The 24,060-nt window shown below is 36.7% G+C and overlaps 1 protein-coding gene across 1 annotated transcript in view; it reads right to left on the bottom strand.

Moving 5' to 3' along the window:
* Positions 1-769: 769 nt before the first annotated feature.
* wls (Wnt ligand secretion mediator) overlaps positions 770-24,060 on the bottom strand; it is a 98,469-nt gene continuing 75,178 nt past the window's right edge. The window contains exon 11 of the mRNA XM_081762685.1: positions 770-7,228. Within this exon, the coding sequence (XP_081618811.1) occupies positions 7,122-7,228 (107 nt within the window). The 3' untranslated portion in view covers positions 770-7,121. The remainder of the gene's footprint in view (positions 7,229-24,060) is intronic.

Genomic DNA, 24,060 nt, shown 5'->3' on the forward strand with positions numbered 1-24,060 from the left:
AAAACTTGACCCATGTTCCACACCCTCCTCTCCACAGATTAAAAATTTTATACTTGTAATACAAAGATGTAACATTATCACTAATCGGAGTTTGAATTTCTACGGCCAATCGCTCAAACAACGCTCTGTTACAATACCGGTGGATCTGACCTTTACGATATAAATTGGTAGTCTATCATGAGCCATATTACGATGAATTTCAATTTAATTATCATATATAATTATTTCCTTGCTGAATTACAGATACTTTTCAGTGGAAAAAAGGATAAAATTTGAAAGTCTCATATTAAGGTAAAGTAGGCCAACGTAAATGAAAGAAAAAAAAGTGTAAAATTTAACTGTGTCCCAAAAGGCAAGCAAAGAGTCCTATTACTATTCTTACAATTACAAATATAAATATCTGGAAGCGCCTGAAATATCAATATCCAAAAGTAGATATAATTATCTCAGGCAAGTAAATAGAATTAAACAAAAAAGGAATAAAAACGGAGGTCAAACAGACAAATTCACCAGTGTTCAGAAGATGATCTCTTACTGTTTTTTTGTTAACTTCTTTTCTCTATTATTTCTGATGTTTATAGTCATTAATGTTTACATTTGATGAATATTTTTACTTGACTGACTTCAAGTCTGAATAAACATGCACATCAGCATTCCTTATTAATCTGATTATTGATTCTAATACATATTTGCATGTGCATTTTCCACCATTATCTATAGGGTCCTGGATGTCCTCGTATTACCGAGGAAAGCAACAACAGCAAGAACGCACACTTAAAAAAATTTATTTTGTCAATATGAACTAAAGACAAACATTGAAGACAGTGTAAAAATACTTTATCACATGAACAGTAGTAAAACTATGGTTACACATTTGAAGTAAAATAAGTATCAAATTTCTAGAACAGAGAATAGTTACTTCTAGTACTAAAACTACATTACATTCTCATGATTATGCTGCCTTTTACTATCACGAACAAGAATACTTGAGGAAAAATATAGCCTTCCTCTTGTATATCTTAAAGTATCGAAAAGATTATCGAAAGCACCACTCTGAAGAGATTTCATCAATATGAAAAAAATATTTTCTACGTCTATACTCGTACAACGACATTTACATAATATTAAGTTTACTTAAAGTTTATAGTATATCAAGTTTCCTTTTCGTATATGGACTAAAAGTTATAAATTTATACGAAAACTCACAAAGGTGCACATAAGAGCTTTCTTCTCCATCATGTTACTAAGTATTAGTAGTCAGTTTTCATGGATTTTACCAGTAAATTCAGTTTTCGATTCTATTATATAATATTTTCTTTTAACAAGTCTACCACAGGCAGGAAACTAGTTACTACAATATTTACGAATGGTTTCAGTCAATTTCTCTACAAATTCCTATCTATTATTCATATATTTAGACTTTGAAATATTAAAACCACCTGGCATAATATTTCTGTTATCCTCTCCTTTTATGTATATATAAAGAAAACAATGTGTACTGCCACACCATAAATACTTTTTTCATTAGGACTGTATTCATACTAGTAGTTTCAGCAGACCAGTAAGTACATGGTCCAAAATTATTATTTGGAAGAAATGCAAGATACACAATTTCATAAACCACTGCTGTTGATCTGGCAAATTTAAATTTATTAATAATCAATTTAAATGTTAGTAAGGGATAAATAAATCAGCAAATAATCGCTTTCGAACAAGTTTCTGGTCCTGGAACTATAACTGCTATTATTACATAAACATACTTTCACTATATTTGTGAATGGACGGTTAAGAGGGTTATAAACACCAGGAGGTAAATGACTGCATTGTGTGCTAAAATTAACCTACAGTAATCATTAATTTTAACAAACTAAAATTAAATACACTAAAAATAGCTCGAAAATTTTTTAAAAATTTGATTTTTTCAACAATGGTAATAATTTTTGCAAGCACCGACGTTAAACATGAATAAATGCTCGCGTAGAAATTACAAAACTGCCACGTTATTACTTTTTTTTTTCCTCTCTCTCTTTTTTTTTTTAATACACTGCTCTGATTCAATAAGTAAGAATACAGTTTAATATGTAAGAATAAACTACTATTGAAATGTTTCAACAGAACTAATTCCACGAATTATTTTTAACTTTATCTGAATCACGATAAGAACGTGGAGAAAATGTAGTAGGAAAAGTTATCTTAATCAAGGTTCTGTATGGTTATAATTATCTTCCTCAATTGCCAGAATTTCGTACGAGTTTGATTTGTCGTGTACAGCTGATATGAGCGGCAAAATTACATAAAAAGAATGTAGCACAAACGTCAGAAGTTAATCTCTTATGTTAACATGCGTGAATGAACTTGCTTATGAAATATTAACGAGCTCAAGGTGTAGGAAAATTTTTCAGCGATGTTTCGAAAGTTGTATATTAAAAACGTGTTGGGACTTAAACATAACAAGGGAAAGTATCATACTTAAGTAGACTCACCGTGTCCTAAATATAAATAAAAATACGATAATTGTATGGGTATTTGGCATGTGGTTCTTCAAACAGCATTACTGAAGTGCTAGATAGAATGTCATCTCCCTATCTGTCAAAATGATTCTACGGATATGATTTTTTTACTCTTTTGTTGTATAATCACTGTTAGCAAATCCGTATATTTTCAAATTACATATTATTTCTGAAAAGTACTTAGATTTCTTCACACTGTAGTTTTCCGAACCCATGTTTGCTAGAACTCCTTTTTAATGTTCCTTTGGTGTTATAGAGAAAACATACAGAAATTTGTTTAAGCACAACCTTTAGGTTACTATTTATCAAGTGCTTGACTACTATTTCCCTAAATTTAAAATTTTATTGAAATACAAATGCAGTTCTAATACAGCGAATCTTATTTTCCAGTAAAATAATAATACTCCTTGTACGTACAAGCACTTACATATTTGTGTTAAAAAAAAAAAAAACTTAAGGAATCCATACTCCGATCGAAATTCTATGATAAAGTAGATAAAATGTTTCGAATGTCTACACATTTTTTTTGTGTTATCTACGTAATTCTTTCGCAAATACTTCAGAAGAATCTATTGAGTTTCAATGAAGAAATATACTCAAAATGTTCTCACGTTGCACAGAGTATAATTATTTTATTACAATAGTTTACCATAATTTATGGACATTTTTAAATACACAATCCAAGAAAATATTAATAAAGAAATATATTGAAGAGTCCTGCTTTGAGACTGTGCATTACGTTCTATGAAAATCTATATTTTAAATTGTATTAACCAATCACATGTAATTTTTTGCTGCTGCCAAAAATACACTAGGTGGTCACAAATGACAAAACAACACAATCCTTTTGTCTCAACACAAGAACGATTTACTCTTGCCAGTCACGTAGTGTAGTTCAATCTTGCGACTTGAATACATGTAAGATAGATATTAGTTATAGATATCGGAATAGTATGTTCACACTTTATCGTTCATGAATATTAATTTCATCTCATGCCCACTTAATAATTTTAGTAAAAAACAATAAAAATAAAAGTAAGACTAGGCCTCCTATCTCAACATACAGCAAGTATTCTTACTAATAAAGAAGGTCGCGGGAATGCACTTTCATAGAGAACACATTTTTACTTAATTACAAGTTAATTGTTTTATATCGCATGAGTCGAAGTAATGGACTACTGAAATGAAAAGTTATCTAAGTTTACACAAACCTGTAACACAACTTTCTTTCGATAACGTACTATTATTGCGTTATTACACTGGACGCTAGGTTAAGATTTTGTGATGTTTTAAAACATCACATTTGAGTGCTCCCTCCCTCTGTACGGACAACAAAACTATTATGGATCTTTATACCCGTTCTGATTCTTCATCGAAACCTTGATGTTGAAAATAAATGTAAAAGAAATTTGGGATGCAATTCAAGACACCGAACCAGACTTAATTGAACACTGCAAGTGATCACTAACAGAAAATCATGAAAACTAATTGTGTATCACTATTAGTGTGTTAGTGGTTAATTTGTTGGTTGATTCTTTTGGACTTCAGCACCCTTTTTCAATACAGAATTCAGCATGCAACATCAACTTAACATGGAATCCAAACCACACGAGATCAGACTGAGAATGAAACCCAAGTTTCCAGCACCGAAGACGATAACGCAGGCCTATTAGTCACCATGGAACCTCAGAACAAATTCGGAACTACAACATTCACTGGAGACAATATAATTTCTTTTCCCTTTTTTGTGATATCGGCTTCAAAATGGAACAATTTATTCTGCGTGTCGTAATTTGCATGTGCTACACTAGAAGAGACCAAAAAATGAGTCCAAGAGCGTGAACATATTTTTTTTCTTTAATAGTTTCGTATTTATATCAAATATGTTCCTGTCAACGGTAGTCTCAATGTTCAGAATGGCGAAAGAACATTATTGTGTAACACATTCATAAAATATGTGTAAAATTCACCAATTCTAGGAAACCACTAATTATAATGTGAAATACTTAAAAATTAATAAGATATGATTTACGTAACTTTTGAAAAAAAAAAAAAAATTCTTCTGGCAATCGTACAGGCGTAACTCTGTACTCTGCAAAGTATTTACGTTACTTATTAACGAGAAATCGAAGGCAATATTACAATATCCACAGGGTGAGTTTTATTTAAATTACACCAAAGTATTGATAAATGGAGAAAACAACTGATTTTTAACACCAATTCCTCTATAGGTGCGAATTCAATGATACACAAAGAGTACATATTCTCACTCTTCATGTACCATTACACCAAAGTGGTTATTGTCCCTCTTCCAGAAATAACTCCTGTGAAATATTTTTAAAAAATATCGAGACCTAGACGGAAACAACGAAGCTCACATTTCATTATCTACCACATAATGAAAGGTGTAGAAATTACATGCATCAAAAGAATACTGATAGCAGTTCCAAGTTATTCATTGAGGATGATTTATTTTCTATCACACTGACTCGTCTACATTTAATCATCGTGATTGCAATATATTGAAAACGGAAGTCTTTCATAATATAAATGAACATCGGTATCACAATGACTCACTGCGCGTTGTATTACGAAGCACTATGAATATTTTCTTATATTTATTTAATTCATATGCCTTCCCTTATACGAAAAATGTAGTACCCACTTGCTGACACAATTCTCATTAAATGTCCATATAAACCAAATATGCAGGCGAATATGTCTGTTTTCCAGATTTCTTCTCAAGCAATGATTCTATATTCACGTATTTCTGCGCGTATATGAAACATATTTCCTTCTGTAAGTAACCTATATTATATATATATATATATATATATATATATATATATATATATATCTCAAGTATAGCTTATTAACACTTTTAAATAAATTTACCAAAAGGTCATATGTTAATAAAAGACATATGACACTGAAAGACATGTCCACACCTACATTATACGTACGTTGTACAATTTGAAAAATTAATGGAAGCAATTCATTAGGTAACCCTAAATAAATTTTAGCTATAATTTAAGCATACTTGAAAACTTCTAAAAATATTACTTTCTCCCTAGCATTCTCTCTCCAGACACTCACACAGTTCTAAATATTAAGTTGAAAAATCACACGAATTCTCATTAACTGAAAGAACGTACACGTAATGGAAACAAAGCTTAACCTTACAAGGTAACAAAATACCATACTATAAGAACAGCTACTCATTATGCATTTGAACATATGAAACACTTGGGAGTGTTTAAAATTACATATTTCTCAACAATTACTGAACGATAAAAATATTAACATCACATGCTTTGGTCATGTTAACAATAGTCTTTAAGAAATTCGAAGTGGTGATTTAGTTATGCTAATTAAAGTCTCACTATCATGAATTATTTTATGTACCATAACAGAGAAACTTATGCAACAAACGAAAGAAGACTTACTTTTATTACTAGGATTTATGACAGTTTTTAAAATAATATAAATGGATCATACAATATGAAGAATAAATTTAAGCTAAGTGCACAGATCATGGATTTGAGTTTAAGAAAAGCGTATACAATGAATTAGGAATATGCAACATTAAAATTCGTTCACAGAAAGTATAAGACTTATCTGGCTCAAAATGTATCTTGATATGAGACTACAGCTTTTCAGCTTTGCGCTGCAATGAAAAAAACAATTTCATCTAGAAAAAAGTATAACATATATGTGAACGATCTAGGCGAATCAATTAACATTACCATTCATTACTGCTATTAAAACAATGAAAATTATAAAAATAAATGCAGTTATTTAAACAGCCTTTAAATACTCAGCAAACTGGACCCTCATTACATGCTAACTGCTTCACAATTAAGTTAATTTTCACCACAATCAAATGAAACTCTTAGTAGCTCAAAAATAATAATAATATACGAAAAAAAATAAATAATGGAAAAAGCTGCGCAATAAAAATAATCACAATAATACTTATAAAAGTTTAATACTGACTGAAAAGCTTAATTTCTATTATTGGTCTGATTTACAAGTTTGAAAGTTCTAAGTGGTCTCCTTCCTGACAATTCTTTTGACCAAAACTTTCGAGGCCAACTTGGGCCTCGATATACTTCACCCGAGATAATCTAGATACAATTACTCTCGAAGAAATTCCAAATGCATTACTCTGTTACACTATGTTCCTACTAATTTTCGGTGTTAAGAGCTGTTTTGAAAAGTGCTTCGTAACGAAACTGGAAATACTATCAAAAACATTTTTAATTTCTTTTTCAATCTTAGTAATACAGTATTTTCGTTTTCATATTCAAATGAATCATTTAATGTCGACATACAGAAGTATCAAATACATATAAATGATGGTTGTTCAAAAGCATACCTGAACAGATCATTCTGCCATTAAAAAAGAAAAACAATCTCAAATTAGCTTATTGTCAACAAGAAGACCATCAAGGAATTTGTACATATTAATATAAATCCATAATTACGGCTTCAATAGCGCTAACTACATACAAACATACAGACTCACACAAAAAGAACTACAAAAATTATCTACATCCATCAAAATATTACAAATTTCGGTAATCTCCTAGTTTAAAAAACGTTAACGGTTTAGTCAATCGCAGATTTCCGTGTAAATGACGTCAGAGAAGAAATTTCGCTTGGTTCAGTTGGCAGGCGGCTAAACTCTATTTCTTCGTTCAAACAGCTATGATGCTCTGTAAAAATAAAAATATATAAATATACTTTTGACTTCTTAATAAATTACTTATAGGACACACATAAATACTTTCAATTGGCGTATTAGCTGACAAAAGAATAACCACGCTCAAAAATGACTATCACATGGAAAACGAAGGTACTTATCAGTATATGACTACTATAAAAGTAGCGTAGTGGCTTACTTGTAGAGTGAATAGATTCGAGAGCTCAAATCATGGCTGTACAACGCAACGATTTTGCTGGCAATACAATGTTCATAGGTTTTTCGGGGACAGGCTTAATGTCTAATCTTTATCATTTAGTTACTCACCTGTATTTATTACTATACTTGGGCTTGCACGGCATAACTTACGGACATTAACTTACGATTTTATTTTTTCTCTTTCAATAAAAACCAAATAAAATACTTTCGCCCAATATACTGAACATATTGGAGATGATCTTAGGACAGAAAGTCGCGATATGTAATTCTGAAGACACACTTACTGCGTTTCATAACGGCATCTCTTGTGATCGAAAGCTGGAATAATGTACAGGTCTCAGCGTCTCAATGGTAGGACGCTCATCTATGGTGCGTAAGATTCCTGCTTCGATTTCAAATCGAGTCAACTGAGCTTTGCGGTGGTAAAACACGGTGTGTATAAAGGTTTCTCGCAATTTTGCCAATTCCTTCCACATTCCATTTATCACTACCGTCTCCCTTAGCCTCGATGCCTTAGTAGTATGTTTCACGTTCCACGACTAATAATAAAACAAGTGAGTTTCATAGTGTGAAACTACGGTAGACTTCAAACTATACGAATTCAATACTCAAACTTGAAACAGTACATCTATAAATACTGGTTGCAAGAGTAATAAGATCAAAGACAAACAGTTTCTCGGACGCTGAATCCGTATCAAAAAGTCATTAGACCTACCCGCTATTTCTTAATGTTTTTGTCCTAATCGATAAATGTTCAAATCGAAAAATTGCCAATTTGAACCACTTCTGCATTCAATAAAAGGTTATAGGAGGAGACGGAAATCTATTCTTTAAAAGCTGAATCCATTGCAAAAATCAGCATCTCGGTATTTCTGATCGTTTTTGTTCTTTTGAAATCAGTATTGAAACCAGAAGTAATGGTCAATTTGAACCACTTCCGGTCTTGGTAATGTGTTGCAGATACTTGTATATTGCCTTTACACACTGAATCGTTAAAAAACGCTTGTCGCTATGTATTGCCATTTTTGTTCGATGGCGATGATGTTGATACCGAAAATGGATAATATGAATCACTTCCAGTTTGAATAGAAGGTTATGGGGGAAAACGAAAGCTAGTCCTGGGCCGTCAAATTACAACAAAACGTATTTTGATATCTCTTACAGATTTTGCTATATGAAAATCAGTATTGAAAGCGGAAGTAATACTCAATTTAAACAGTTTCTAATTTTGTTAGAATGTTGTGGATAGACTTTATATGTTGTTTTGAGACACTGAATAGTAAACAAACAAACAAACAAACAAACAAACAAAAAGCAAGCTTTGCGCAATCTACTAGCGTTTACATTCTATAGAAGCAAATGTTGAGACCGGAAATAGGGAACCTATAGCTTGGACACTAAATCAATTGCAAAAAAACACATCTCGATATTTCTTACCGTTTCTGCTCTGATACCTGTCACAGATGGACAAAGCATATCTATAAGACTTCCAAAATTTATGCATAGCATAGTTTGGAAGTATAAAATAAGAAATTCATATTTATTCCCTCAATTATAGACCACCGGAACTTATACATAGTTATTGAAATGAAAGTAACTGAATGTACGGAGGACTAATAAAGTTTATAAAATTTTATTATACACACTAGCTGAACCTGCGCTCTCTACACAGCGCATCATTCGCATATGAGCATAAATCTCATTCCTCACAATATCTGTACATGTTCCTTTACAGACAAGTGAAAGACGTATGGTGCCTTCCATTTCAATTCAGGCAGAGCATGTACCATCACCATCACAGATATTGTTGAAACTTTTTTTTTATAGCAACTAGACATGTCTTTAAGACACCCATATTTTTTGTTTTGTCGAAAAATAATTCCCGCCAAGTAATGGGCCATCAAAGACGGGGAGTACAATTTATGAATTGTAGAAGACATGGAAGATGGTCAACTTCGGAGCCTCACCATTCGGCTATGGAGACAGGTAGAGCTATAATTCTTGTTGTGGTATGTATACACGACTCCAAAAGTGCATTACCCCCTGCAATTCTCCTTTTCCTGCAATAGCAGGCAACCCAAAAAGCTCGGCGGTTGGGTTGGTTGCAAATTCGAAAGGCGTTGGACTAAACCTTAATTTTGTCACAAATATATCAGTGTGGCAAACTGCAAATAAGAGAATAAAACAAATCGTTAAGAATGACAATTTTATTATTGTGACGGAGTTGGATGACATCAAAAGTTACAAAATGACTTACTTAAGCAGTTCAAACAAGATGAATGGTAAGAAACAGATATAAGAAGAAAGCATTTCTCTCTTTCCCCCCTCCCCACCCAAAAAAAGAAACTCAAAAAAAACTTCTATAATATAAAGGTTTCATATAAAAGCCTAACAACACAAAAAGAAATAGCTAAACGAAACGAAAAAGAGAACAAAAACACAAAATGGGGGAAACCAGAGGCATAGCAGACTTGCGGCCCTCCCATGCAAGATAAAGAAATGGGACCCTAGTTGTAAACCACCTTGTTATAATAATAATAATTATTATTATTATAATAATAAAGTCGTTTCCCTTTCAAAATCTCTGACTCTGCCTAAGAGCATGAATGCACATAGCGATCATATGTGCACGTTTTCTCAATGAGCGGTCGCAAAGGCCAAAAGGGGTGGAAATCTCCAAGAGAGAGAAATAAAAAAACTTTCTTATGGTAAATTCTAGTTCAAAGTTCGAAGCACTTGCTTTCGCACGTGATTTCTGTTCCCTGAAAAAAGAAACAAAAAAAGTTCTGGCGCCTAAGAAATTATACCATATAATATTGCAAATTTGCAAGTGGATGTATTTACATTGCAATTTGTGGTAATAAAGATATTATGATTAGAAAACAATATTGTAAAAAGTAAGTTTAATTTCTTCATCCATCGCAAGTCTTAGGGGTCCCTTATACCTCGCCGTCCCCCGAATATCGATATCGAAAATTTAGAATGATATATTCTAGTCCACATATTCGCGATATCGAATGTTGATATAGATATCGACGATAGCGATGTACCGACATATCACATGCCCAGGTCCGAGAAGTGATGCTTCAAATATACTGAAATCAACAATCAAATTCTAAATAAGTTCTCCATTTCCGTATTCAATGTTGTGGGGGAAGGGTGTGAACCAGAATAGAAATTTTAAGAAAAACTAATGTTAAGATAAAAGTAGGTTTTCCGCTCCCCGGAAGCTCGGTGGTGGATAATACTGCTACTTAGAGCTACTTATAAGAGCTCCAAACTCTAGAATGGGTTATATTTATATATAAAAGAAGAAAGATTCCCTTTCTGGGGGCAATCGCCATGTTCGCCCCTGCTCTTGTGTAGCAGACTTTGAAGACATTTAGTTCGTGTATGCTTCTGACGATGCTGTTTAAGGATGGCCACATTTGGATAATTTTTTATTCTGATATCGGATAGAAACTTATCTGGATTTGCAATATCCAGTTGCCGGATAACAAAACGGATGGCGGATAACGGGTAATATCCGGCAGACGCATAATATCCGGATAATATCTGGATGTCGGATAATATCCGGATAATGGATTTATCCTTATAATTTATAAATTTAAGATAACGGATAACATTTGGATAACAGAACATTCCGAAAAATGATTATATCCAGATGACGAATAAAGGATAATATCCGGATAACGTATATAGTTTTAAAAAAACATTAGGACAGGGACGTATCAGTCTTTTCTGCTCATGGACTTATTAAAAGACGATCATCGGGCAGTGGTCTTTACCATTGAAATATATTGCTTCTTAAAATGTTTCCTAGCAACTTCCAATTTTCTTGTTCTTGTTGTGGGGCGCGGTTGCTCAATGGTAGACCGCTTACTCTGGTACATGGGGTCCTTATTGTCTCGATCCCCGGCAAGTAAGTTTGCGGTGGACAAGATCGTATCCGTAGGTTTTCTCACGGTACTCCCGCTCCTTGCCACTTTTCACTCCATCAATTCTTCCATTATCATTCACTTGTTGTAATCATTGGGCGCTGTGGCTCAATGGCAGACCGCTTACTCTGGTACGTGGGGTAGTTATTGTTTCGATCCCGGCAAGTAAGTTTGTGGTGGAGAAGATTTATCAGTGGGTCTTCTCAGGGTACTCCCGCTTCTTCCCACTTTTCATTCCACAAATTAATATATTATCATTGACTTGGTTTAATCATTGGGCGCGGTGGCTGAGTGGCAAAGCACATCCTTTGGTGGGCTAATTAAGTTTCTCGTTTACAAGATTGTATCCGTGGGTTTTGTCAGGGTACTCTCCCTTCCTTCCACATCTCATTCCACCAACTCTTCTATTAATATTGACTTACTTTAATCATTGGATGCGGTGGCTCATTGGTAGGGCGCTTCCTCTGGTGTGCCAAGTAAGTTTGTAATGGACAAGATCGTATTCGTGGTTTTTTTCAGTGTACTCCCGATTCTTCCCACTTTTCATTCCACCAATTCCTCTATTATCAGTGACCTACCTTAATCATTGGGCACGGTGGCTCAGTGGTAGAACGCTTCCTCTGGTTCGTTGGGTCCTTACTGTTTCGATCCCCTGCCTGATAAATTTGTGCTCGACAATATAGTATACGTAGGTTTTTTTCAGGGTGCTCCCGCTTCCTCCAACATTTCATTCCACCAATTCTTTTATTATCATTGACTTGCTTCAATCATTGGACGCGGTTTCTGAGTGATAGAGCGCTTCGTCTGGTGGGCCAAGTACGTTTGTGGTGGACAAGATCGTATTCGTGGTTTTTGTCAGTGTACTCCCGCTTCCTCGCACATTTCACTCCTCCAATTCTTCTATTATTATGACTTACTTTAATCATTGGGCGCGATGGATCAGTGGTAGAGCGCTTCCTCTGGTGGGCAAAGTAAGATTGTGGTGGACAAGATCGTATCCGCGGGTTTTATCTGGGTACTCCCGCTTCCTCCCACATTTCATTCCACCAATTCCTCTATTATCATTGACTAGCGGCAATCATTGTGGTAGGTGGCTCAGTGGTAGAACGCTTCTTCTGGTGCGCGGTGTTCTTACTGTTTCGATCCCCGGGCGTAGAAGTTTGTGGTGGACAAGATCGTATCCGTGGCTTTTGTCAGGGTACTCTTGCTTCCTCCCACATTTTATTCCACCAACACCTCTATTATCATTGACTTACTTTAATCATTGGACCCAATGGTTCGGTGGTAGAGCGCTTCCTCTGGTGGGCCAAGATTGTGGCGGACAAGAACATATCCGTTGGTTTTGTCAGGGTACTCCGGCTTCCTCCCACATGTCATTCCTCCAATTGACTTGCTTCAGTCACTGGGCGCAGTGGTTCAGTAGCAAAGCGCTTCCTCTGGTGGGCCAAGTAAGTTTTGATAGACAATATCGTATACGTGGATTTTCTGAGGGTACTCCCGCTTCTTACCACTTTTAGTTCCACCAATTCCTCTATTAACATTGACTTACTTTAATCATCGGGCGCGGTGGATCAGTGGTAGAGTGTTTCCTCTGGTGGGCCAAGTAAGTTTGTTGTGGATAAGATCGTATCCGTTGGTTTTGTGAGGTTACCTATGCTTCCTCCCACATTTCATTCCACCAATTCTTCTATTATCATGGACTTGCTTCAATCGTTCGGCGCAGTGGCTCAGTGGTAGAGCGATTTCTCTGGTGGGCCAATTAGGTTTGGGATGGACAAGACCGGATATGTGGGTTTTCTCAGGGTACTCCCGCATCTTTCCAGTCTTCACTCTAGCAATTCCTCTTTTATCATTGACTTGATTCAATGATTGGGCGCGGTGGCTCAGTGGTAGAGCGCTTTCTCCGGTGGGCCAAGTAAGTTTCTGGTTTACGAGATTGTATCCGTGGGTTTTCTAAGGGAACTCCGGCTTCCTCCCACATTTCATTCCACCAATTCTTCCATTAATATTGACTTACTTTAATCATTGGATGCGGTGGCTCATTGGCAGAGCTCTTCAAGCTCCTCCCAAATAAAAATTAAGGATTTTTTAAAAATGAAACAATCAGAGGAACCCCTCCCAAAGTACTTTGAAACTAGAGTACTAAGCTCTTAGAAAAGAAATACGGATGACAAACTAAAATGATCTAGAGAATAAAAAAATGTCGATAACTCAAAAGTTAAAATAAAGTTAAATACCCTCTAAAATTGCCCTCAAATACTACATTCTTCATGTTGGCTTTAGTTCGTAAAACATGTGCTTCATCCATCTTGATGGTGAATTTCAGAGCGAAATATGTCACTTAGATCATGGAATTCTTATCTAACCATAGAATATACTATAAGAAAGCTATTTAAATAGAAAACTCATGAAAATGAAAAAAGCCAAAATTTCCAAAATTCTCGTTTTTTCCAAAAAAGCTGGCATTTTATGTGAAAAAAACCATAGATTCAAAAAAGCCGGCTTTTTTACATCTCTACTCTAAACCCAGTCATATTACTTTTAATAAATGCCAAATTACGATTTTTATCAACAAAGAGAAGCTGTTCTACTAACTGTGGTAAATAATAATAATGATAAAGCATCTGAATAATAAAGATATTTTTTCACCCTTCTTTAAAATTTTTGTTGGCTTCTCTGAATCTGGGTATGTTGTTTTATAATGTATAATTCAAAAGGTCTTCAAACAGCAAGCTTCAAAAAATTATTTGTGTAAAAGACACAAACGTCTTATCAGTTGTTCGGACTAAACAACTGACTGACCTTGTTTCTGTTTGCCTTTAAACACAATGTCATGATTTACAAGGCAGAGACAAAAGTAGAGAGCAACGTGAAATTTCGCCTAAGGGCACCTTCGTTGCTAAACTGAAGACTAGCACTCTGTCAACATATTGCATAGCTATCAATAAGTCACACTCACAGGTTCTTTCCAAACGTTTTGTATAACAAGTTAATCAAACTACGTTGTTGTAGATAAGGGATGAGAGACTGAAAGACCGTTAAGTGTTCGAGCTCAGAGCCGTAGCTAGTAATTTCGTTCCGCGGGGCGAAGTAGAATTCAGCGTTCCCCGATACTCAACTTACCAAGCTTTGACTTTTCCTTTATGTGCTTTTATTTTTAACATATAAGAGAAATACCTTTTTGTTGTTATGCTACGCTGATTTTTTTCTTTTTTTTTACCAATCCGCTTGGACAGACCATTGCAACAGCCAAAAGTGATCGTTATGTATTCTTTAAAAAATAAGAGCCGCTCTCAAGAGGCTTATTTTAGACCTGCTACTAAACTTGACAAAACTACCTTGTATACAAATCCATTTCGAGAATAATTATGAAAAAAGCATGGAGTCGATTCTCCTACGTCAGGGGGACCATGTTACACATGGAGTTGGTGGACGCGAGTGACAGCGTTGGTAAGGTCCGGGTTCCCTGAGTGCAGTAGTAATGTCAGAAATCAGGCCCAGGCCACGAAGCTCAAGATATGGGGTCCTGATGTTATGGCTTCCGGTCCCTTCTATTCACCTATTAAACAAAGTTGTTGGACGGCGTTGGCGGCATTTGAATGGTTTTGATCCGTTGAGCACAATTGACATGTCAGAAATCGATCCCTAGCCTTGAACCTAAAGAAACTGGGTCCCGAAGTTTTAGACGCGGGTTCTTTCTATTCCTCTTTTAAACATGGGGTTGTTGGACGCGGATGGTAACATTGGAAAGTTGAAGTTGTTTGAGGACAGCATAATGCCCGAAATTGGTTCCTGGCCTCAAAGGGCCAGAAATGAGGTTGCGAATTGGCTCAGTCTCAATACCTGGTTGTGCAAGATAGAACAACATTTATAGCTGTATGGATGGTTTTATCTGGCGTAATAAAATACTGAGATTGGACCACAGCAAAGGTTTACACCACAACCCAAATGCTTGGAACCGAATCTGATTGCTGACATCACCGCAATGCTCAAAGGACCAAGACCTCTCCAATCATTAAAGCAAGTAAAATATCATAGAAGAATTGGTTGAATGAAATGTGGGAGGAAGCAGGAGTACGCTGAGAAAACCCACGGATACGATCTTGTCCACCACAAACTTACTTGGTCCACCAGAAGAAGCACTCTACCACAGTGCCACTGCGCCCAATGATTGAAGAACGACAATGATAATAGAAGAATTGGTGGAATGAAATGTGGGAAAAAGCGGGAGTACACTGACAAAACCCACGTATATGATCTCGTCCACCACAAACTTACTTGGCCCACCAGAGGAAGCGCTGTACCGCTGAGCCACTGCGCCCAACGATTGAAGCAAGTCAATGATAATACAGGAATTCATGGAATGAAATGTGGGAGGAAGCGGAAGTGCCCTGAAAGAAAACGATGGATACGATCTTGTACACTACAAACTTAATTGTCCCACCAGAGCAAGCGCTCTACCACTGAGCCACTGCGCCCAATGGATAAATTAAGTCAATGATAATAGAGGAATTGGTGGAATGAAAAACGGGAAGAATCGGGAGTACCCTGACGAAACCCACGGATACGATCTTGTCCATTACAGTTACTCGGCACACCAGACGAAGCGCTCTACCACTGAGCCACCGCTTCCAATGATTAAAGTAAGTCAATGATAATAGAATAATTGGTGGAATGAAATGTGGGAGGAAGCGAAAGTACCCTGACAAAACCTACTGGCCCACCAGAGGAAGCGTTCTACCACTGAGCCACTGCGCCCAATGATTAAAGTAAGTCAATAATAATAGAAGAATTGGTGGTGGGAAATGTGGGAGGAAGCGGCAGTACCCTGACAAAACCCACGGATACGATCTTGTACACCACAAACTTACTTGATCCACCAGAGGAAGCACTACCACTGAGCCACTTCGCCCAATGATTGAAGCAAGTCCATGATAATAGAGGAATTGGTGGAATGAAAAGTGGGAAAAAACGGGAGTACGCTGTCAAAACCTACGGATACGATCTTGTCCACTACAAACTTACTTGGCCCACCAGAGAAAGCGCTCTACTACTGTGCCACCGCGCCCAGTGATAAAGGTAGGTCAATGATAACACTGGAATTGGTGGAATAAAATGTGAAAGGAATCGAGAATACCCTGACAAAACCCACGGATACAATCTTGTAAAGCACAAACATACTTGGCTCTCCAGAGGAAGCGCTCTACCACTGAGCCATCACGCCCAATGATTGAAGCAAGTCCATGATAATAGAGGAATTGGTGGAATCAAAAGTGGGAAAAAACGGGAGTACCCTGTCAAAACCCACGGATACGATCTTGTCCACTACAAACGTACTTGGCCCACCACAGGAAGCGCTCTACCCCTGAACCACCGCGCCCCGTGATTAAGGTAGGTCAATGATAATAGAAGAATTGTTGGAATTAAAAGTAGGAAGAATCGGGAGTATTCTGACAAAACCCACAAATACGATACTTTCCATTACAAACTTACTTGGCCCACCAGAGGAAGCGCTCTACCACTGAGCCACTGCACCCCATACTTAAAGTAAGTCAATGATAATAAATGAATTAGTGGAATGAAATGTGGGAGGAAGTGAGGGTACCTTGACAAAACACAAAGATACGATCTTGTCCACCACAAACTTACTTGGCCCACCAGAAGAAGTGCTGTACCACTGAGCCACCGCGCCCAGTTGAAGGAAGTCAATGATAATAGAAGAATTGGTGGAGCGAAAAGTGGGAGGAAGCGGGAGTACCCTGACAGAACCCACGGATACGATCTTGTACACCACAAACTTACTTGGCCCACCAGAGGAAATGCTCTACCACTGAGCCACTGCGCCCAATAATTGAAGAGTCAATGATAATAGAAATGGTTGAATGAAATGTGCGAGGAAGCGGGAGTACCCTGTCAAAACCCACGGACACGATCTCGTCTACTACAAACTTACTTGCCCCACCAGAGAAAGCGCTTTACCACTGAGACACCACGCCCAATGATTGAACCAAGTCAATGATAATAAGGGAATTGGTGGAATGAAAGTGGGAAGAAACGGGAGTACTGACAAAACCCACGGATACGATCTTGTCCACTACAAACGTACTTGGCCCACCAGGGGGAGTGCTGTACCACTGAGCCACCGCGCCCCGTGATTAAGGTAGGTAAATGATAATAGTAGAATTGGTGGAATGAAATGTGGGAGGAAGCGGGAATACCCTGACAAACCCACGGATAGGATCTTGTCCATCTCAAACGTACTTGGCCCACCAGCCGAAGCGCTCGACGAATGAGCCACCGCGCCCAATGATTAAAGTAAGTCAATGATAATACAGGAATTGTTCGAATGAAAAGTGGGAAGAAACGGTAGTGTCCTGCGTGAACCCACGGATACGATCTTGTCCAGAACAAACTTAATTAGCTCACCAGAGGAAACGCTCTACCACTGAGCTACTGCGCCCAGTGATTGAAGCAAGTCAATAATAATAGAAGAATTGGTGGACTGTAAAGTGGGAAGAAGCGGGAATACCCTGAGAAAATCAAGGGATACGATCTTGTTCATCATAAACTTACTTGGCAGGAGATCGAAACATTAAGGACCACACGCACCAGTAAAAGCGCTCTACCACTGAGCCACCGCACCCCACAAGAACAAGGAAATTCGAAGTTACTAGGAAACATTTTAAGAAGCAATATCTTTCAATGGTAAAGTCCACTGCCCGATGATCGTCTTTTAATAAGTACATGAGCAGAAAAGTCTGATACGTCCCCCTCCTTTTATGTCTTTTTAAAACCATATACCTTATCCGGATATTATCCTTTATTCGTCATCCGGATGTAATCAGTTATCCGAATGTTCTATTACCCAGACATTATCCTTTATCTTAATTTTATAAATTATCAGGATAAATCCATTATCCGGATCTTATCCGACATTCAGATATTATCCGTTATTCGTCATCCGGATATCATCCGTTATGCGGATCTTATCCGACATCCGTTTTCCGGATACGATCCGTCAGCCGCATATTATCCGTCATCTGTTATCCGGATATTATCCGTCATCTGTTATCCGGATATTATCCGTTATGCGTCATCCGTTTTGTTATCCGTCAACCGGATATTGCAAATCCGGATAAGTTTCTATCCGATGTCAGAATATAATTTATACAGATGTGGCCATCCCTAATCAGCATCGTCAGAAGCATACACGAACTAAATATCTTCAAATCTGCTACACAAGAGCAGGGGCGGATCCAGGGGGCGATCATGGCGATTGCCCCCAGAAAGGGAATCTTTCTATTTTAAATAAAACCCATTCCAGAATTTGGAGTCCTTAAAAGTAGCTCTAAATAGGAGTATTATCAGCCACCGAGCCCCCAGAAGTCCATCGTAGATCCGCCTCTGGACAAGAGAATGGGAAACACTTATTATTCACATTCACTTCCATCTACTACTGCATTCTACTGAACTGTAACGACTTTTTATGTTTTAAAATTATTGAAAAATAAATAATTATTTTTAATGTTTATAAGTTCAGTAATTTACCATGAATAGATTCAACTAGAAGTGTTTTTGTAACGAAGAAATAACAACATGAACTGTGAAATATCTTCTCACAAACTGTCGAGAGTTGAGAGTCGACAAACTTTAATCTTTCGTTTACCGATTACCTCGAAATCACGAACCAGAATTAGCCCAGGATAGGGGACTTATATTAAGAATATGAAAACCTCAGGAAAATGCAGAAGTCTTTTAGTGTGAGAGAAAAAAGGAATAAAATCTCTAATTTCTAGTTCTGTTAGTCTGGTAGCTTAGTCCGTACCAAAGTACTGATAGAAATATGGCCAATAAATTATGACTATTTTGTAGAACATTCCACTTTAATTTCTATTCGGGTTCACACCCTTCCCCCACAACATTGAATACGGAAATGGAGAACTTATTTAGAATTTGATTGTTGATTTCAGTATATTTGAAGCATCACTTCTCGGACCTGGACATGTGATATGTCGATACATCGCTATCGTCGATATCTATATCAACATTCGATATCGCGAATATGTGGACTAGAATATATCATTCTAAATTTTCGATATCGATATTCGGGGGACGGCGAGGTATAAGGGACCCCTAAGACTTGCGATGGATGAAGAAATTAAACTTACTTTTTACAATATTGTTTTCTAATCATAATATCTTTATTACCACAAATTGCAATGTAAATACATCCACTTGCAAATTTGCAATATTATATGGTATAATTTCTTAGGCGCCAGAACTTTTTTTGTTTCTTTTTTCAGGGAACAGAAATCACGTGCGAAAGCAAGTGCTTCGAACTTTGAACTAGAATTTACCATAAGAAAGTTTTTTATTTCTCTCTCTTGGATATTTCCACCTCTTTTGGCCTTTGGGACCACTCATTGACAAAACGTGCACATATGATCGCTATATGCATTCATGCTCTTAGGCAGTCAGAGATTTTAAAAACGAAACGACTTTTTAATAATAATAATAATAATATTATTATAACAATGGGGTTTACAACTAGGGTCCCATTTCTTTATCTTGCATGGGAGGGCCGCTAGTCTGCTACGCCACTGGTGTCCCCTATTCTGTGCTTGTATCTTTTTCGTTTCGTTTAGCTATTTGTTTTGTGCTGTTAGGCTTTTATATGAAACCTTTATATTATAGAACCTTTTTTATGAGTTTCTTTTTTTTGGGGGTGGGGAGGGGGAAGAGAGATAAATGCTTTCTTCTTATATCTGTTTCTTACCATTCATCTTGTTTGAACTGCTTAAGTAAGTCATTTTGTAACTTTTGATGTCATCCAACTCCGTCACAATAATAAAATTGTCATTCTTAACAATTTGTTTTATTCTCTTATTTGCAGTTTGCCACACTGACATATTTGTGACAAAATTGAGGTTTAGTCCAACGCCTTTCGAATTTCCAACCAACCCAACCGCCGAGCTTTTTGGGTTGCTTGCTATTGCAGGAAAAGGAGAATTGCAGGTGGTAATGCACTTTTGGAGTCGTGTATACATAGGGACATAAATAAACTATATTTTATTATAGTTTGGTTTGCGCATGCGTATCTTTTTGTACATAAATTAACAAATGAACGTCAATTTATCTGAAAAGTCGAAGTTTGCGATTTTTTTTCGAGCACTTCCGGTTCGAATATTAAAATTCTGTTTTCACGGTTGGTAAGACCTGGTTACCCGCTTTCCGAAAAAAAAAATTGTATCTCTTCTGTGTGCAACCGTTTTGTCGCAAAAAATTCAAGAAATTGTAAAATTTTCAAAAATCGCCATTTTTGGGCGCCATTTTCTCGAAAACACCATCTTCTAAAATTCTGAAATTTTGTCAGATGGTTCAACTTTACATGAATAATAAACACACCAAATACCATTCTCGACCAATGATTCGTGAATTAACTGCAGCCTTTTAAAGTTAGCAAAGTTTCGTTAACTTTGATGTCACAGTTAGCAACACTGGGAACAATAAAAGTGCAATGATTTGATGATGTTTGTGGTTCACATTCATTAAATGAAGAATAAAAGGTTTTCTTGACTGTTTTTTTCATTATTTTGATCAAGAAGGCTCTCTGAAATAGTAAAATGGGCCTCCCCCTACTCCTTCGTTTTCTTAAACCGAAATAATCTGAGGTGGAAATTACGATTACGAAACACACAAATTTTAAGTTTACTTGAAATGGCCACCCAATAAATTCTGATGATCTACAAAAAGCCTGAACTATTATCTCAATGATGATTTGGAATGCTCCAGATAAAGTCTCAATTAAGTGCGATGTCATTACAGTGATCGAAAAAGGACAAAAAGTTAAAAAAATGGAAACGTTTTCTTACGCGTTCCAAAGAAATTTACTGACTTTTAAAACAGAACAATCCCAACATAAGAATGGGTCACTCGGAATTTTACAGTATTCGACTAAAGTGGGTCAGTCCGCAACCTGCGAGGGAAGTGTGTGTGTATTGTGCAAATTTTAAGTTAGCTGCTACTACGTTGCTACAAATCAAAGGTGCAGCCTGTATTGAAGCTGTCATGCGTGACCTATTTCCTTTGTAGTATGATCCGTAGAAAATGACAACTTTCTTCTTCAAGAACGTGGTGAATGTCCTGGAGTGGAAGGAATACGTGTGGAGTCTAATTATTGATCCTGATGAAAATGAAAGTGTTACGTATGTCATATTGGAAAACAATAATCTCGTTAAAAATAAATAAAAAACTGACACTTTGTTTTCGTATCGTACATTGCTTGTTTAACTGTAAGAATTGTAATTCATGACTACATCAAGAATTAATTGCTACCGAAAAGCACCGTATAAAATTTCAAGATACAAATTATATTTTACTTCATGTGGACTTCGCTGAAAACTGGACTGTTATTCTGCAAAGTGAAATTCAGAGTTGTCACCGGAATATAAAACAATTACAGTTTTGTTGTAATAAACGACGATAAAACACACGATTCGGCTCATGTACTCATAGCCATAGACAAGATTCTAAAAATACTCGAAGAAAAGCGAAAATATACTTTATAGAAAAATGTTTGAATACAAGAAAATAAGTATCTACAATTTTTCAAACCATGTCAGTGATTTCTAATGGCGCTGCATCCCACTTTAAAAATCGATTTAAGATGTTCGAGATGCAGACAGGTCCAATAAAGCAGTGGTTTTGCAGAGAAACCGGCCATGCATGGTCTCTGCAATGGTACTGAGAGGGAAGGGAGGTGTAAAGAATGTGGAAACGGGGCATAACCTTAGGCAAATACAGATATACACAGTATTAAAACCGCAGAAGAAAAAAATGAAATGAAATCTTTAAGTTTTACGTCCCACGATTATGCCGGTTAGGCTAAAGGTGACTGATTATGAGAAATGAATGAAATGCAGAAAGTGGGAGGAAACGGGATAGCCCACGAGCACGGTGTTTGTCCACCACGAAGCCCACATGGCGCGATCTGGGATCGAACCAGGGACCCCAAGCACCGGAGGTGAACGCTCTACCACTGAGCCACCACGCCCCCACTAAAACCGCAGAAGAATTCGTGAGTATAGTGAAGTACAAACTCTGGGTATTACTCTAGTTTTGTTGCCTGGAACTGCATTCGACGACTTCCGGAAGAAAAAAAGGGAAAGTATGCGACCGGTAACTGGTATTCAACGAAGTCGTCTTTGGCTTTCGGAAAATGGCAAAGTTTTTATTGCAGTAACGGTTCACTATGAACTAACTTCATGCTTCCCCCAAAATCGAACTTCTGCAATTCAAAGTGTAGATTTAAGAAATCTGCAAAAAGGAACTTTTGTTACATACATATATGTATGATAACCAGTGGTGCGTAGCAGAAATATTATGAATAAATCATGAATTACGTGAAGTTAAAGTGCTGTTTATGCTTCCACATGGACGTTCAGCATTTGTGACTATACACAATGTGCTACGCAGGGGCGGATCCAGGACGGACTTCTGGAAGGGGGGGGGGGGGGTATACTGCTACTTAGAGCTACGAGCTCCAAACTCTGAGATCGGTTTTATTTATATATAAAATAAAAAAGTTTCTTCCCCCTAGATCCACTCCTGGACAAGTTGTGAGTGAGCCAACACCTATTGGAGCACCTGCACGGTTACATGCTATTAGACACCAATCAAGTAAATGATTGGTCCATGTAAAAAATTTTAAAACAAATCAGTGAAATTTTGTTTCCGAAGACCATTTTAAGAAAGTGAACTTGAAATTTGTGCGTTTCGTAATCGTAATTTCCATCTCAGATTATTTCGGTTTAAGAAAACGGAGGAGTAGGGGGAGGTTCAGTTTCCTATTTCAGAGAGCCTTCTTGATCAAAACAATGACAAAAACAGTCAAGAAAACCTTTTATTCTTCATTTAATGAATGTGAACCACAAACATCATCAAATCATTGCACTTTTATTGTTCCCAGTGTTGCTAACTGTGACATCAAAGTTAACGAAACTTCGCTAATTTTAAAAGGCTGCAGTTAATTCATGAAGCCTTGGTCGAGAATGGTATTTGGTGTGTGTATTTTTCATGTAAAGTTGAACCATCTGACAAAATTTCAGAGTTTTAAAAGATGGTGTTTTCAAGAAAATGACGCCCAAAAATGGCGATTTTTGAAAATTTTACAATTTCTCGAATGTTTTGCGACAAAACGGTTGCACACAGAAGCGATACAAAATTTTTTTCGGAAAGCGGGTAACCAGGTCTTACCAACCGTGAAAACAGAATTTTAAAATTCGAACCGGAAGTGCTCGAAAAAAATTCGCAAACTTCGACTTTTCAGATAAATTTACGTTCATTTGTTAATTTATGTACAAAAAGATACGCATGCGCAAACCAAACTATAATAAAATATAGTTTATATCCCTATGTACATACCACAAAGAAGTATTACTCTACTTGTCTCCATGGCCGAATGGTGAGGCTCCGAAGTTGACCATTTTCCATGTCTTCTACAATTCATAAATTGTACTCCCCGTCTTGGATGGCCCATTACTTGGCGGGAATTTTTTTTTCGACAAAACAAAAAAATATGGGTCTCTTAAAAAAATGTCTAGTTGCTATAAAAAAGTTTCAACAATATCTGAGATGGTGATGGTACAATTTTATATTTTTTTGCCTGAGTTGAAATGGAAGGCACCGT

This window comes from Thermobia domestica, chromosome 6 (assembly GCF_964235325.1).
Source record: "Thermobia domestica chromosome 6, izTheDome1.hap1.1, whole genome shotgun sequence".
NCBI lineage: Eukaryota > Metazoa > Arthropoda > Insecta > Zygentoma > Lepismatidae > Thermobia > Thermobia domestica.